Source organism: Hippocampus zosterae, chromosome 13 (genome assembly GCF_025434085.1).
Source record: "Hippocampus zosterae strain Florida chromosome 13, ASM2543408v3, whole genome shotgun sequence".
Classification (NCBI taxonomy): domain Eukaryota; kingdom Metazoa; phylum Chordata; class Actinopteri; order Syngnathiformes; family Syngnathidae; genus Hippocampus; species Hippocampus zosterae.
The window spans coordinates 9601038-9619558 of record NC_067463.1 but is presented as its reverse complement, the minus strand read 5'-3'; the positions used below and the strand labels follow the sequence as shown (position 1 = coordinate 9619558).

The 18521-nt window shown below is 42.4% G+C and overlaps 1 protein-coding gene across 16 annotated transcripts in view; it reads right to left on the bottom strand.

Moving 5' to 3' along the window:
• LOC127613420 (nuclear factor 1 X-type-like) overlaps positions 1-18521 on the bottom strand; it is a 146098-nt gene that overhangs the window by 22675 nt on the left and 104902 nt on the right. For 8 of the 16 annotated variants that reach the window (XM_052084441.1, XM_052084449.1, XM_052084452.1 and 5 more), the window contains 6 exons: positions 6613-6675; positions 5803-5877; positions 5112-5235; positions 3246-3281; positions 2829-2956; positions 1663-1737 (listed from right to left, as the gene is read on the bottom strand). In XM_052084441.1, coding sequence (XP_051940401.1) covers positions 1663-1737; positions 2829-2956; positions 3246-3281; positions 5112-5235; positions 5803-5877; positions 6613-6675 — 501 coding nt within the window. The remainder of the gene's footprint in view (positions 1-1662; positions 1738-2828; positions 2957-3245; positions 3282-5111; positions 5236-5802; positions 5878-6612; positions 6676-18521) is intronic. The other 8 variants (XM_052084447.1, XM_052084453.1, XM_052084451.1 and 5 more) reach the window with 3 other exon arrangements.

The following is an 18521-nucleotide window of genomic DNA, read 5'->3' as shown; positions in this document are numbered from 1 at the left end:
AACGAAGTCAGGATTTTTCTGTTGCATAATTGGTTGGTCAGGGCAAAACTTATAACAGCCAACTTTCAGGAGCAAAACATATATGGAGCTATCAGCATAGTTCAAAGTAGTGTTAAATGTTTTTGCAATCTATCTATCTATCCATCTATCTCTCACCGCTGCTGTTTTATTTTTTGTTTTTATTTTATTGAAAGTAAGATGTGATAATCAAAAAAATTCTGCTAATCACTAAATTGAAAAGTTGGCAATTAATCTCTGTGGATTTATTAAATGTACAGATTTCCTCATTTATTGACTCAACTGCTTTCCCTCTGGAGCAAGGAGCTTATTTGTGTGCGGGCTGGCAAGCAGTCCAGGGTGTACCCTGCCTCCTGCCTGATGTAGGCTGGGATAGGCTTCTGCTTATCCGTGACCAATACGAATGAGGTCAAAGGTAATAGAGACTGGATATATCAATGGATGAATTCCTTTTGTGTGAAAATGTTCATATTTAGTTTGTGGAATGCAACAGCATTTTCTCTTGAAACTCTAGGAATACCTTTGTGCCATAATTATAGCTCCCTCCTGTGGGGGAGGCATCAATTTGAGGAAATACAGTAAGTGGTTTCCACATCACTATTTGGCAAACTCTTTGGGAGGGTACACAAGGCAATGTGCGGCACTAAGGTGACCAGGAGGGGATTACACAGACAAGGGAGAGACAGACCGTAGTGAGCGAGAAGGAGGAAATTGATGGGAGGTGATGCTTTGGAGCGCAAAGACAAGCAGCAACGGCTGTGGCGGCCCTGATGAGCAGTCTCTTAATTACACCTACAGCTAAGTGGAGCAGGAGCATCCGAGCAGCCGCTGAGGCTCCAGTGATAAACCTACCCAACGCTTTTGGCTACGTCCCTCCCCAGAGTCCTCCCCGCTGTACACATTTTCAATTAGACAGAAGGGAGACTGCGATGGCGGGCGAAAGGGAGTGCAAAGAAGCAGGAGGAAGGGTTTTACACCTCTGATCCGCAGACGGTAAGCGTCTTAATGAGGGATTTCAAGCCAGGGGAGGGATGGCGAGACGGAGAGGTGAAGGCAAGGCGGGCACCTGAACACCTGCAGGGGCGGGGAGCATGGTAAGCATGGGCGTTTCGATGTGTGAACGTCTGCCTACGGAAGGGGTGTTAAGTGGGCGAGCGGCGGAGGGGCATCTGTGCAGGCACACATCACGCACGTGTGTGTGCGCGAAGACATGGAACCTGTGGAGGTCTCCTTACACATGACTGAGTCGCTCTGCATGTTCAAGCCTATGCGTGTGTGTCTGCGTTTGTGTGTCTACTAGTGTTTTTTTTTTTAATACATGATGACATCTGTTGGTTAAAATGACACTGGGAGGGCACGCAGGACTTTGGAGAGAAAGCCAGGGAGTTGAAGTAAGCTGTGGATGTGTGACAAAGAATGTTAAACTTGAGGCGGATAATCCTGGAAAATCCTGCCACTTAACCGCAGAGAAAATGGGAGGGAAAAAAACAGAGCAGCAGGGTATAATTCTAATATCCATAAATTAAAATAATACTCTTTTCCTTTTCATTGACCTTACAAACAAACAATCATACAATATATACACAGAGCAATAAGTGTGCTAATACATATCAAAGATGTAAGTGTAATCAATGTTGTTCTAACCATGGTAAGGAAACTGCACGCCTTCGTTTTCATGTTTTATCTTCCTCTCCTGCACACTGGCCAAATGGTGCTGCACTGAAAGTGGAGAAGGGTATTGTTAACAATGAGAGAGAGAGAGAGAGAGAGAGAAAGAGAGAGAGAGAGAGAGAGAGAGAGAGAGCGCAGATGAGGGGGGAGAAGTGGAGAGGGTTAATTGTGAGCATTCCGTTTCATGGCTTGTGATCATGAACATGTACTTATGTCATTATAAGTCATTAAGCGGGATAGTGGCTTTACTAGACTGTTGGGTGGGAGGGGTGAATCTAATGAGGAGGAGGATGTACAAAGAAGATCACAGTGCTTGCAAAACAAGGGAAACGTGAATATACAGCCTTCCATCAGGTTTTTACTTTTGAGAAAATGTTAATACGAGCTTCAAGGAGCCTCTCTTGCTATTTTGAGTGATGTGTGTCAATCAGCAAAACAAACACTATTGCAATTCTTGGCTCCATTTTTGACTCTCTAATAGCACTCAATATTGCACCATGAGTAAAAATGACACAATATACAGCAATATTGATTTTTTTTTGTCTTCTCGAGGGATGGGCGGGTACCAATACCAGGTAACAGTATTCGTCTCATACCAGCATTATTTCACGGTATCGGGTACTAATGAAGGCTGCAGACACCAACCAACAAACAAATCTGACATGGACTAAGTAAGTACTCCTTGCCGGTGGTTGGTGCTACACTACGGAAGTTTGACATGGTGGTGATATCATCATGTTCATCAGAAAGAAATAACAGTCTGTGATCGTCATTATTTGTCATTATTTTAATTTAAAATTTACACAGCAGAAGAACTAGCGATATCGGCACTTGGAGAATATTTGTACTGGTATTGGCTGGACAAAAAAGGTATTGAACATGACTCGTCCCAGCTATGCTAATCACAGAAGGATAGTCAAAGTATTTGTATTTTCTCCGACGTCGCTGCTTCTTTTTTGTCATGCACAATGCTTAGGAGTGGAGGGTGCACACCCTCACAGTGAAGGCAGGGGTTAGATAGAGGCATCTATTAGTAGGGCGATGGTGACGATGGGTGGGGTTACGTGGGCGAGTGTGAGAAAGACTGGTAGTGCTGCGCTTTGTGGGAGAGGGATGCATGTGGTGTGGCAAGGTGGTACCTGCATCCATGTCATTGGGCCACGCGCTGGATTGGGATGAGCTGGCAGCGGGCGAGCGTCCAGGATAGAAAACATCATCTGTTGGGCTCTCCATCTCACTGTCGTCTAACGACTTCCTCTTGGTGGAGCTGGTGCGGGATATGTAGGGAAGATGTTTGGAAGGAGAGAAAAAATATGATCCTGATGTGAATGCTCTAATACAGGTCCTGAACATTTTGACTCACAACCACTGAAGCACAAGGTATGGAAACTACAAATGACGCAGGACTAAACAGGAGGAGCAGTTCGAAAGTGGTGGCAAACACTGTTAGATTAGCGGTAGCTTCGGATGAGTGCGTGGGTGTGTGTGTGTGTGTGTTTGTGTGTGTACAATATGCCAATAGTTGTGTATCTTTGTCTGTGTTTTTTTTTAACTACCTCCGCGGAAGGTTTGCGTACAGTTCCACCTCAGACCTAAAGTGACGGCAAGAGGCGGGAAGAAAGGAAAGAAAAGTTAAAGAAAGACAAAAAGGAAAAGCAGGGGGAATAATTGCATGATTAAAATACCACTTTTACACTGCACAGTATCAACTCGGAAACGGGGGAAAAAAACTTGGAGCATCAGTCAGAACGATATACACAAAACAATAACAATGGAAGAGAAGTAGCCTCTCTTGTATTTACTGTCAGTAAGGCGAACATTTTTATCCAAGAGGAGACTGAAGGCAACAAAAAAACGGTAATGCGGAGCTAAGGCACAACAACAGAGGAAATAAACGTGAGCATGTTTGTTTACTTTTGTCATTTTGAGCCATGTAGCGTCAAAACTTTCAGTGAGGTGGCCATGAAGAAACTATCTGAAAAACTTTGGCGGTTCTCAAACTGTGGTCTGTGAGCCATAGCTCGGGATTTCGCAAAATCATCTGCCATGAATAATTGTCGTATCATTAAAAAAAAATGCATACCTACATATGGGACTGGCATCTCGACAATACAAATAAAACTCAACTCTGGTACGATACTGATGTGTCAAATCTTACATCCCCACAACAATGCTTATAAAAGAAAAAAAAAGTATTTTTATAGCAATAAAGTTTTATTCTTCTAGACAACTTTTTTTTGAATATATTCCTATTTTCTAGGGGTATTGTGTTTTTGTATTTTTTTAAAAAAGGGTGCGATATTATGAAAGTAAATTTGTATTTTTAAAATTCACTTCTTTCCCTTGTTTTACAACATTGACTTCAAGGATATACAATGACTTAATCTTGGAAAAACAGAACTAAATTCTCTTGCTGACTTTTGTTCTCATAAAGATCACTACTTTTTTTCCCTTGAAAATTAAATTTAAAAAAAGCTTTTGTTTTCCAAGATTCTTATTTCTTTGCCCAACATTTCAGCTAAATTTCAACAACAACAAAAAAAAAGAAGAATCTGTCGGGTTTACATTTGGGAAAAAAAGAATGCACATTGACTGCACCAATTAAAATCATGTTTCACCAACATAAATATCATACGGAATAAAATCATATTCATGTTGGTGAAACATGATTTTAGTGTGTACAACAAACAGACATATTTTATTTTGAAATTTTAAATGGACTTTTTTTTTTGTCAGTGCATGGCAGTATCGTATTTTGAATTGGCAAGATTATCATGTGGTCCTGGAAAAAAAATGTGTGACCAGAATGTTTGAAAACCCCTTGGAGTAAGTCATGTGCAGTGGAAAAGGAGCAAAAGAGGTGAACATCTAACAGAAAGAGAAGCACATCTATAAGGACAAAGTGCGAAGAAGAGGACTATGCTTGATTGTCCATAGCATGCCAAGTCAGTGACGCGACATTATATGGTGGTACCTTGAGTTACAAGCCATCCCATCCATCATCCTTTTTTTTGGTTGCTTTTTTTGGTTTGTCCCCCCCCCAAAAAAAGATGGCTGGCGACTCAACTCACTTTACGACGAGCCCCAGTTTGTTGTTTTTTGAAATTACTAAAACAGTTTTCAAAAAAGAAGACTCAAGCTGTTTATTGCGACTCTCAGCTGGTGGTTGCTGTCAAACTAAACATAAAACATTGTTTGGAGAGGCTGGTACTAATTAATGGCAATTTCTTTTCATTTCAAACGGTGCAAGTATGAGATGTTTTGCATTAGAGCGTATAGCGTGATCGGGAACAAATTCAACGTGTAACTCAAGGTGCCGCTGTACATTAGTTAGCACGCTTCCACGGTCAACGACAGAATGAGGAAATATTAATGGCGGGACTTCAGGATTAGTCATTGGAATGAAGTACTTTATCACGTACCTGGTGGAGGGAGGGGAAGTGAGGGAACGTCGCCCAACGGCCACCTGGTTGATGTTGTAGTAGCTGGGACTGCTGTCCAGGTCAGCCAATGAGAAGTTCGGACCTGACGCCGTGGCAACAGGAGCTACCGGGAAAAAAAGAAAGATATTAAGCAAGAAAACATGAAATATATGCAATTGCAAATGTGGGTGGTGATGACATTAATATATGTGTGTAAATAGTTGAAGAGAAAAATGAATGCAAATATATATATATATATATATATATATATATATATATATATATATATATATATATAACTTCTGCCAAACAGGTCATGTTTTAATTGACTGTATACGAGCAGGATTACACAAATGCTATTTAATTCAAAATCCAAATGAGGTTTTCAAAGGGGTGGTGCAAGGAAAGGTGATGGAAATGCACATTTCATTTCGGTGCATTTCCAGATAAAGGTGCGATCCTTTCTTCTAAAATTGTCAGACATATTTTCATATTTTCCTACATTTCTAAGTGAGTCAGGAATGAATATTAATGGCATAATTCAGGCATACGCACAAGGGTGGGTATGTAGGTGTATGTTGGGGTTGTTCCAAATTGGAATTTGGCAGCAATCTGTTGAGTACTAATTTATTTTTTCCCTTCGTTTTATCTATTTTTTTTTATTTATGTATGTATTTATTTATTTACTTACTCTGTGACACTCTGACGAGCTCAGCCACGTTCCAAACCCCTGAGGTGACAAAGCAGTCTTGGAAACTCAGGTGTCCTGTGGGGGGGATACACTTTGATGAAAACATTCAAATAAGAAAGGAAAGAAAGAAATGTGCACACCTTTGGGACAACTATTTGAAAATCAACATGCGTGTTTGCCATTTACAATATACAGTGGCTGAAAAACGAATTACTCACTCCAGTTGAAATGCCAAGTTTTTGTGACACAAAACTTTGAGACCAAAATAAATCACGTCAAAACCTTTTGTACGTCTAACAAGAACGACTCTATTGAAATATTGGCTTTAATATTTTTGACAGCGTAAGTAATGATATATCAATCATTTAAATTTTCTCTGACTAACCCTTCTAAAGTTCAAGTTGGAATTTCCCTGATATTTGCGTTCATCAGCAGAAGCTTGAAAATGTTGTGTTAACACTGACTAGTATTTGTGTTATATACGAACTGTTCATAATTCCTTCCATCTTGACCAAGAAGAAAAAATAGCCCCAAACCATTACAACGATGCTTCACTGTAGGCACTATTTGATTGCTAGCTTTGAAAAATCATTTCATCACATCTATGAATGTTCTGAACTCCAGTTTCAATGCTGGTGATGTTCATCTTTAGCTAGCAAACTAGTGCTACACCTACTTCCAAGTCGTGCATTCAGATTTGATTTTCAGATGAGATTAGTCATGTCCCTCAGTGTGTGTGTGTGTGTGTGTGTGTGTGTGTGTGTGTGTGTGTGTGTGTGTGTGTGTGTGTGTGTGTGTGAGGGCTCTTACCATTGGGCGGTGGTTTAATGTCCGTGTCCCCCTGTTGGCTAGAGCTGTCTGATTGTCCGGATTCTGCATAAAAAAAAGAACCACAAAGAGAAATGGTGACTACATTTTCTTTAATGACATTTTCTCTACTGTTCAACCATAAATTGAACTGTGATACGCGAGGTGTCGAGAGACCAAGCTAAATTTGTAGCACGTGCTAAATTGTGGTATACATGAAGTCACGTCTTTTTTTTTAAGCATGACATTTTTTACACCCCAGGAAAGCTTGCTCCCGTCTCCCCGCTGAGTGAAGTTGCAATCATTTACAGAGTGCTGTTATGCCAATAAGTATCTAACTACGCAATCATATCCCGTGCTCTAATCCTGTTTAATACATTCTTGCTGGTAGGGATTTAGACTGCATAAACAGAGCACTTTACGTGCACACACACACACACACACACACACACACACACACACACACACATTCCTGCACTTGCTGCACAGTGAGGACCGAGTAAAAAGGCCTACAAAGCGAGGACCACCCTTTCTGCTTGAAAAAGAAATGAAAAAGACACATTTCTAGACACAGGAGGGCGCCCTTAGGCAATACATTCCTTTAGATTAAATAAAACACCAAAGGTTAAGAAAAAGTTTTTAACTAGATAAGTGAGGACCGGGCACTGGCCATGCGTTCTTAATGCTTTTGAAGTAGATTAGGTGCCGTTCACCTTACTAAACATTTAATGATGTAAATTTATAATCAGATATATTATTTTTAAACAGTTTATCACCATTAATTTATGGGTACTGTCATTTATTTAGTTTTATTTAGTTCTGATATTTGTGTGTTCAATACGCCACATGTTTGCACTGTGGCTGAGAGTAAAGTATTTTAATCTGTGCTGTACATTACACAGAGAGCATATTTGACAATAAAAGCTGACTTGACTTTATGATTTATTTTTGACAAACAAAAGTACTCTTATTCAAAACTTACAAGAACACCTGAAAAACTTCAACCTTCAAAACGCACACTAAAAAAACTTGCTGCGCCACAACCTGACACATGAACCCACATATACCCTACCAAATAACTGTGCTTTCAAACTCTATTCCTTTTCTCCCCTCTCTCTCATCCCATTCCCTCTCTCCCTTCATCTATCCCCCCCCTATGTCTCTCCCTCTCTCTATCTTTCATCTTCAAGCTTTTTTCCCAATTACATATCTTTTAATAATTTCATTGTGGAATATCTCTCCATGTGCGGTCTTCAAGGTCTGGCGATGCTTGACTACGACACTTAACGCAGTCATCTTTCCTTGGAACTTTCTTTAATGCTACAAATTTTGAAAGGTGTCGATCAATTGCTGCTCTTTCCTTTGGAGTCCGGGTCTCTTCCTTTTTTTAGTTTCCAATTCTGGAGGGGAAAAAAAGAGGGTTATTAGTGGTTTAGTTGAATGTAAACAGATCTGAACACTGCCTTGACTGATAACAGGACCAGAATAAAAACTATCAAAAATGCATTGATTCAAAACATGTTTTAGGCATCTAGTTTAAAGCAACTTTGTTGACTTAAAAACACCTCAGCAGCAATTTCCCTCAAGGCATGATTCATGAGTGTTATGCTCTTTACATTATTTAATATTTTTCAATATCCTTAAAATTAATGTGGGGTTTTTTGCCTAGTCTCCGCCTTTAATGTCTTGTTTATCTATGTGGGCCCCCCAATTGGGTGGCAACCACTAAAGGGTGTACTCTGACTACAGCCCAATGACGGCTAGGATAGGCTCCAGCATGCCCCAAACTTTTGTTTTCTATTTCTGAAGCCTTCTATTGTGAAGAACATACAGAAAAAACAGTCTTTGCAACTACAGTGATCCCTCGTTTATTGGGGTTAATGGGGACCGAAACCACCCGCGATAAACGAAAATCCGCTAAGTAGCAAAACCCCCCCACCCTCCATATAGGTATATGAACATGTGTATGAGTATAAATATTTATAAGGCCAAATGTACTGGTATACATGCATGTTTGTAGTAATTAACAGTACTTAATGCTATATACTAATATATTTAAACATGTATAAGTTAGGTTAGGTTAGTGTATAAATAACGAAATACAGTAAACACAGTCCTGTATATGTTGCTCTATGTGACTCGCTGTTGTTTTGATTATTTTCACTGCCTCTTGAGGACCTTTTGCAGCATTTTCACTTTTTTTAATGAATATGTTTGAAAAAATCCATGACACACAGAGGCCGCGATAAATGGTAATCCAGCGGCACTGTTGACATTCATGTTTCGAAGCTACAATCAAAGCCTGAACCACTGTGCCGATTTCAGAGCAACATATGTGGTGAATATTATCCAATACGGTATGCATTACCAGTTTTCCTTGTTTGCAGTGAAATGCATTATTTTACAATCCATTCAAATGTCAGATACCAAATATGTAACTTCTGGTTGCTGATGGTGTATTGCAGGAGTGACCAACTCATTTTTGGCACAGGCCACATTGTAGTCATGGTTTCCCTTGGAGGGCCATTATGAATTTTGGGAGACCATATACATATTTAATCACCTCCACATTACATACACCACTCATAACATATTGATGGATAACTACTTTTAAAATCAGAAGTAAAACATAATGATTGTTCTTGTGGACTTCATATGAGATTTTGAGATTTTGGTTCAGACTTTAGCAAGCCTCATGGAATTCGACATGCTTTATTTCAGGTGTCACCAACATTTTTGAGGGTGAGAGCAACTTCATGTGTACCGATTGTGTGAAGGGCTACCAAATTGATACACGTCTGAAATAACATATTTGTCCAAAATACCTTCAATAATATGAGGATGTGTTATTTTTAATACTTGATGATTTAAATTGTCAGACTTTGATCGTGTTTCGAAATGTCTCACAGTACTGCCAATGTTTGCATTTTTAAATCATAATTTCTACTAGCAAATCACAATGTCCAGGCACTGGCGGGCTACTCAAGTGGTCTTCACGGGCTACCTGGTGCCCGCGGGCACCATGTTGGTGACCACTGCTTTATTTGCTTTTGCAGGCCACATAAAATGATGTGTCAGGCCAAATCCGGCCCCTGGGCCTCGACTTTGACACCTGTGGTGTAGTGGTATACTCGCATGACTTGTGTGGGATCAGTTCCTGCTCAGTGATGGTGTGAATGTGAATATTTCTGGCTGCAAACATGATTTCGTTGTTGAGAGGTTCGACTGTATCTCTTTGGTCAGATTTTTTTTTAATTGGATTCAATTACAATCAGTGTGTTACTGTAACCAAATTATATCATAACCCTGTAAGAGAAATTGCTATACAATAGAAATTGAAGACAATTTTACAACTGAGTAGACCACTTCAACGACTCGTCTTTACATCTGCAAGTCACAGTGACTTGTGCTGTTTGAGTTTCTTAAATTGTTATATGGATCTATCCAACAGAAATTCATCTTACCAACTTCACTATGTTCTTTTCGAACTGCTGTCTTCTTCTTCCCAAGAGATCTGTGTCCAGTCTTTTTGTCCTCTTCATCTAAGAAAGTTGGCATGTTAGTATAATGGTAATGAAACTTCGAGTTGTGTTGACGATGCACTGACTCACCGCTGTCTTCAACATCATCGTCGCCATGTGAAAGTGTTGCAATCCTCTTTCGTTTGGTGGCGCTCCATGATGTTGATGGTTGTTCTTGGCCATGTGTGAAAGATGCGTCATAGACTGTAAATAATAATAATAATATACTTTGGGTGAATATGCTTTGATGATACACATTTGTAATTCCTGATATATTGGAATGTACAAAAAACAATCAGGACTTGGAGCGGGGGTGTCAAACATACGGCCGGCGGGCCGTTACCGTCCGACAAGCAGGTTTGATCAGGCCCGCAGGATCATTTAAAAGTGAAAAAAATGCAGAAAAGACATGGAACGAAAATTTTGAATAACATGCAATTCATGGAGTATCCGCTAGGGGACACACCGTTTTGATCAGAGTAGAAAGACACATTGTTTTGAGAAGAAGACAACAGCAGTCTAAGTCTGTCACTGAGACGGACGGACCCAAAACAGCAGATGCTATCAAGGACATTTTAATTCATTATTCTTTACACATTTAATGGCACACTTTAGTTTGTAAGGTATAGGCAGGGATTAAATTTATAATTTATATGCACAAGGCTTAAAAATTCCTTTCTTCACAAATCTCCTTTAATCTAAAAGCGCATCACTGTATTTTTCAACACCAATTACTTGTTTAGTGCCCTTGTACAATCAGTTGCGATGCATATATGTGAATGATAAAAGTCAATCGTACATTTGTCTAAGGAAATCTAAGGTGCTTCATGAAATGTTTTGTAAAAAGATATGTTCATTAAATTTCTACATTTCCGAATGTTCTTGTGCTTCTTTATAGCAGAGTACGGTATAATTTTAATGGCTCGGCCCACTTAACATCTACCGAGGCCAATGTGGCCTGAGTTTGACAGAGTGAAATGAGTTTGACACCCCTGACTTAGAGTAAGAAAAAAAATCTTACTAATGCCAGGTCTGTAACTTGTCACTTGTGCTAATGTTAGAGACTCACCCAATCCATGTCTTCCCAACATTGTCTTTTTTTTCTTGACAGTCTTCTTAACTGTCTTATGGCACACCCCTCCATCTATAAAATAATGTTTTGATAGAATCAAAGTTCTTTCCACATGCATCTCAGAAATATGCCAATAATACAGCAAAAGAGGATTCAAGTCGGACAAAAAAACATTACCGCCATATTCACTGCCAGAAACATCACTCATGTCGTCATCAGCGTCATCAGCATAATTTCTTTCTTTAATTGACTGCATCTTCGGTGGCCTTTTGTAGGTGCCTTGGAGCAAGATGATGTACTCAAATGAAATTCCTTACATCTCAGAAACATAGCAATGGTGCAGTGACAGATGGTCCAAGTCAAACTGAAAGCATTACCTGTGTTTTCAGTGTCCAAGTTGGTACTGTTACCGCCTCCATCATCTTCATCATCAGATCTCGTTGCTACAGCTGAATGTGGCACTTCTCATTCTGTGAAAGATGACATTTACACCATGTAAATATGGATGGAAGACATTCACTCTTGCTCCGAGAATGAAAGGGTTTTCTCATTTATGCAAATGGTCTGGACACAGAGAAAATGAGAGCTGTCAAGGTGAAGGAATTACTAAACATCCATCCATTTTCCAATCCGCTTTAACTTCACAAGAGTCGCAGGGCATGCTGGAGCCTATCCCAGCTGTCTTTGGGAGGTCAGCGGGGGACACCCTGAACAAGTTGCCAGCCAATTGCAGGGCACACAGAGACAACCATCTCAAACTCACACCTGGGGACAATTTAGAGTGTTCAATCAGCCATGCATGTTATGGGAATGTGGGAGGAAACCGAAGTACTTGGAGTAAGCCCACGCAGGTATGTGGTGGGAAAAATAAGCAAACGCCACATAGGAAGACTGGGACCGGAATTGAACCCTGCACCTTTGCACTGTGAGGTCGACAGGCTAACCAGCTTTAATCAGTAGTAGTTTAACGGTATTAGAACGGTATCGATCGCATGTTATCACTAACTCCCTGTTTGATTAAAAGTTCTGTCTTTGATCATTGTTCGTTACTTTTAATCCACAGGACAGATGTGTGTCAGAACAGCACACGTGTGAGGATAGTGAGAGGCAGCTGCCTGTCAAGTTGCTGCAACATCCCCCCAAATAACTCGACATACATATGTGCGTGCTTTTGTTTGCTTATTGTTATCATTGAAAAAAAGGTTCTGGTTAAAGGTGCCAGAGGCAGAGGCAGAGGCAACTGGGATCAATTGGTGTCTAACTAAAAATTGTTGTAACTTAGAAGTAGGTCATTTGGTCAACATTAGGGCTAACGTTTGAATGTGATTAATTTGAAATGATTCAAGGTTTCTATATTAATTCCAAGCATGAACTCTAGAGCATATATTGGCATCCCTCTTCCTGCTATGACTACTAATGTTATTTTTATTACATACCATCTTGAGCTTCCTGTCGTCTCCCTGGATCTGGTCTTCTCTTTTTGCCACTTTTCAGACCTTTGGTTGAGGTGGCTGCATGTGCTCTTCCTTTTGAAATATTCACAGTCAGAAATCAGAAAACATAATTTTACACTAAAATATGAAGGTAAAAGAAAATATGCCGATAAAGACATGCACACTGTCGTGGAAACAAAGACAGAGGGAGAAAAGAATAAATGGAAGGGGATGACTTTAAAAATATATTAATTTACATACCAGTGATAACAGAGTCCAGGGTTTGCAGACTCTTTCCCTTCAGCGACTCTGTCCCACGTTCCATCGCAAACAGTAGTTTGGCAATCTTGGCCACTTGGAAAGTTTTATCGGTCTGCCGATAAAACTCACAATGGACTCTAATGTCGTGTCCCATAAAACGAGCAACTTGCTCGAGTTCCTGATTGTTCAGGTCGAGAAGCTGACATAAGGTAGCAACATGCTTCCTTAATTTTGTTGACCTCAACAGTTCTGGGTTTTTGGCCTTGCTCTCTTGTGTGTATTTTCTGAGGCACGTGTCACATCCACGAAGATTGGTGGTAGTTCCTTTTTTGGCCATCATTTAACTTCTCTGTTCCTTTCGATTTCATACCTTTTTGTTTTGATTTACATTTTGCCTTGAGGGCCTTAGCTTCATGCAAATCAATGTGGTCCTTTTCTGATCCACTGCTGTTGGACGACCGGGACCCCCTCCCTTCACTGAATGCTGGTTTGTGGTCATCTCCACTTTGGGCGGATGACACAGACTCCTCTGATGATGATGATGGTGTTGACCTTGTGGAGAAGGCTCCGGAATGAGTCTCAGCACCAGGCCTCTCTTTGAGAAGAGGTGTATGTTGCCCTGATGGTTGGGCTTTACGCATTTGAGCCTACACATCAGGGCAGAAGAGGGAAAAACAGGGAAAATTGTTAATTTTGTAGACAACTGAGATGGTGAAAAAGAGTTTTATGCTAGATCTCGGCAATTCTGTACAAAGTTTATCTGTCTTTGCCAATGTTTTCAACACTTGTCTTCCAACTTGCATTCATGAAAATACGACAATGTTTTGTCGTCACACATTTTCACAGGATGGAAAGTAGACCAGATGCAACTAAAACCTCCATTAATAAAACAAAGTATGAGTTAATCAGCATGCATTTTCTAGTCTCACGGAAAAGAGACAAATAATATAATTTATTAAATTAAAAACTGGGCAAAAATCGATGGACATTTTAGTTGACAGGCAGAAAAAAAGAGTAAAATGAATATGATTATGTAAATTAACTCAAAATACGATAGTAATAAATAAAATGGTACAGAGTAGTATTTGAACCTGTGATGATAAAACTCATGTTGGATACACGCTTCGGATGCTCTGTGAAATTAAGCAACTGGAATTTAAAAACACAGTAAAGCAGCTCGCGTTGGCCTGCAATCCGCCTCATTCATTCGGTATTTAATTTAAAAAATAAATTTTTCTCGAGAAAAAATGGTTTCTGGCTAGACTAAACATGTCTAGTTTAATATAATACAGCGAGCCAGAGCACTGGTTCATTTGTCTACTTATTTCAATTCGGTATGAGTACAGAAACTAACAATTTCTGTCTCATTTTTGCCGAAATATAAACCACATAAATTCAACGCGACGCGGCCTTGCCGTAACCGCCTGAGCGCAAGCCATGTGCGTTGTTCCTAAATTGCTGTGTTCGTAGTTTGCCATTGTTTCTTCGTGTAGAAAAAAAACTACATAAAGCAGCTTTAAATTAAAACCAATTGACGGCCTAGAGTTTACAGTACGCCGCGAGTAACAAGTCCTTCGGTGCTCAGTACGCAGATTGTTACGACGACACTCGTATTCGCGGGTACCCGTCTCTCGACAAAGAAAGGGTGATTACTTACCTGAGCATTCTCATTCTGACGGTGGTGCTCCCGGTTAGGGGCGAGTCTTCTCCGTGTTTTCTCCATGTCGTTAAAAAGCCAAATGGTGTTGGTTGTCCCGGTATAGAAATATAAATGGCTGGAGTGCGCCGAAAAGTATCGCGCGAAGACAACGCTCCTCCAGCCTTTGAAGCCAACCGCTTCTTAATTGATGCGAGGGGATGAGTGGGGGGATGGGCAGAGTGGGGGGATGGGCAGAGCAGCAACTTCGGAGCGAAAACTCTACTTAAACATGATTAACCCTTTCATGGTCTTCTCACTTTAACGTTTCATATAACATAATCAGAAATTCACACAAATTCTTAAACTACATAAAGTATTGTAACAACAGTCTTCTCCGTGTTTTCTCCATGTTGTCAAAAAGCCAAATGGTGTTGGTTGTCCCGGTATTGAAATATAAATGGCTTGAGTGCGCCGAAAAGTATCGTGTGAAGACAACGCTCCTCCAGCCTTTGAAGCCAACCGCTCTTAATTGATGCGAGGGGGAAAGCGGGGGGATGGGCAGAGCAGCAACTTCGGAGCGAAAATTCTACTTAAACACGATTAACCCTTTCATGGTCTTCTCACTTTAACGTTTCATATAACATAATCAGAAATTCACACAAATTCCTAAACTACATAAAGTATTGTAACAACATTTCAAAACACTTTAGTTATTAATTTATCAATCAAAGAAATTAAAACAAATAAAACACCTACACTGTGTATGCAATGCTCTGCTTCGGTTATTACAGTTTGGGATATTGTCAAAGCTGTTCCATATTTATGTTTGTCCATTTTTCCTACTTCCAAGACTACAACTTCACTTCAACAAGGTGACCGGCTCCCTTCCGCATCCAGCATTTAACAGTGCTGCCATTGAAACCAATATACCACAAAACTGTCAGAAGGGCTCAAGTTGTAGTTTATCAATGTAGTCATCCAATAGTACTGAAATAACAACCTATATTTCCAACCTGCCTTTCCAAAAAGATGTGAAATGTTTCTTAATTTAATACAGGGGTCTCACACTCGCGGGCTACAAGACGCTAATTTCAGGCCCCTCACCTTGATGTGAAACTTTGCGTCAACGAAGCGAGTCTCCACTTTGTCCCCCCCCCCCCCCCCCCCACAGAAACCAAATATGTGTCACACCCTAATTACTGTCCATTGTATTCTTAGGTACTCATCAACGAGTGGGTACTTAGCCACTGACAAAGACGCAGCTGTCCTGCACAATCTCTAATGTTGACATCTTATTTTTTCAAACCAAAAGTTCATTTTTACAGTGTAGCCATGTGAAAAGCTGTTCTAAAAGGACACGCATGGATGAGCAACCATCCATACTGACACTCACACCTAGGGACAATTTAGAGTGTTCTATTATTCTTTCATGCATGTTTTTGGAATGTGGGAGGAAACCAGAGTACCTGGAGAAAACCCACACAGGCCCGGGGAGAACATGCAAACTCCATACAGGGAGGCTGGAGCCAAGATTGAAGGTTATCAGAACCTAGCAAGGGGCCGGTTGCGATTTGCTGTTGTAGGAACTGATTGACTAAAGGGCCGTTCACACGGCACACATTTGCTCCGGCGCTGCAACGATATATTTTGTTGCGATATATTTTGCACCGCAGCAAATTGTGTGGAGCGTTCACACGTACAAAGCCGCTTCACACGGCAGTTTCTGCAGCGGAGCAAAACGACAGAAAACAAACGAGCTGTCGTGTTGGTTCTTTTTAAAACGTACTGCATATACACAACTCAAGCGACTACTAGACCGGCACGTCCTTCTCCTTCCCGGTTTCCATGCCTTCTGCTCGAGAGTGACCACGCAAGAAAACGTAAATGAATGATGACTTCAATGACAATCAGAAAAGCAAACACTAATGCACCAAACTGAAAATCAAGAGAGGAAATCACAAAATAAATTCTATGGGGGCAGGGGGTTGTGAACAAACAACAAAGGAACAAACAACTCCGAGACAGGGGGTTCGGTACTCCATACCCACGAAGCACACTCCACAGAACTCCCCGGTCTGCCAATCCAGAGGCACTCTCCCTGTTGACCACGCGATGTTGCAGAGGCGTGTCAACCAGGACAGCCCCACAACATCCAGAGCCTTGAGGAACTCCGGGCGGATCTCATCCACCCCTGGGGCCTTGCCACCGAGGAGCTTTTTAACCACATCGGTGACTTCAACCACAGAGATAGGAGAGCCCACCTCAGAGTCCCCAGGCTCTGCTTCCTCCAAGGAAGGCGTGTTGGTGGAGTTGAGGAGGTCTTCGAAGTATTCTGCCCACTGGTTCACAACGTCCCGAGTTGAAGTCAGCAGCGCCCCATCCCCACTGTACACAGTGTTAGTGGTGCACTGCTTCCCCCTCCTGAGACGTCGGATGGTGGACCAGAATTTCCTCGAAGCCGTTCGGAAGTCGGCTTCCATGGCCTCACCGAACTCTTCCCATGCTCTGGTTTTTGCCTCGGCGACCACCAAAGCTGCGTTCCGCTTGGCCAGTCGATACCCGTCAGCTGCCTCTGGGGTCCCACAGGCCATAAAGGCTCGATAGGACTCCTTCTTCAGCTTGACGGCATCCCTTACTGCTGGTGTCCACCAGCGAGTACGAGGGTTGCCGCCACGACAGGCACCAACCACCTTACGGCCACAACTCAGATTGGCCGCCTCAACAATAGAGGCACGGAACATGGTCCACTCGGACTCAATGTCCCCCGTCTCCCCCGGAACATGGGAAAAGCTCTGTCGGAGGTGGGGGTTGAAACTCCTTCTGACAGGGGATTCTGCCAGACGCTCCCAACAGACCCTCACAATACGTTTGGGTCTGCCAGGACGGACCGGCATCTTCCCCCACCATCGGAGCCTACTCACCACCAGGTGGTGATCAGTTGACAGCTCCGCCCCTCTCTTCACCCGAGTGTCCAGAACATGCGGCCGCAAATCCGATGACACGACCACAAGGTCGATCATCGAACTACGGCCTAGGGTGTCCTGGTGCCAAGTGCACACGTGGACACCCTTATGTTTGAACAAGGTGTTCGTTATGGACAATCCGTGACGAGCACAGAAGTCCAATAACAAAACACCACTCGAGTTCTGATCGGGGGGGCCGTTCCTCCCAATCACGCCCCTCCAGGTCTCACTGTCATTGCCCACGTGAGCATTGAAGTCCCCCAGTAGAACAAGGGAGTCCCCAGCAGGAGTACTCTCCAGCACACCCTCCAAGGACTCCAAAAAGGGTGGGTATGCTGAGCTGCTGTTTGGTGCATATGCACAAACAACAGTCAGGACCCGTCCCCCCACCCGCAGGCGAAGGGATGCAACCCTCTCGTCCACCGGTGTGAACCCCAATTTACAGGCACTGAGCCGGGGGGCAACGAGCATGCCCACACCTGCTCTGCGCCTCTCACCGTGAGCAACTCCAGAGTGAAAGAGAGTCCAACCCCTCTCGAGAGAACTGGTACCAGAACCCAGGCTGTGTGTGGAGGCAAGTCCGACTATATCCAGTCGGAAATTCTCTGCCTCACACACCAGCTCGGGCTCCTTCCCTGCCAGAGAGGTGACATTCCATGTCCCAAGAAGCCGAGGATCGGACCGCCAGGGTCCCCGCCTTTGGCTGCCGCCCAGCTCACATTGCACCCGACCCCTTTGGCCCCTCTCATGGGTGGTGAGCCCATGGGAAGGGGGACCCACATTGCCTCTTCGGGCTGTGCCCGGCCGGGCCCCATGGGTGTAGGCCCGGCCACCAGGCGCCTGCCAACGAGCCCCACCTCCAGGCTTGGCTCCAGAGGGGGGCCCCGGTGACCCGCGTCCGGGCAAGGGAAACCTAGATCCATTTATTGTATTCATCATTGGGGTCTTTGAGCCGTGCTTTGTCTGGCCCCTCACCTAGAACCTGTTTGCCATGGGTGACCCTGCCAGGGGCATAAAGCCCCA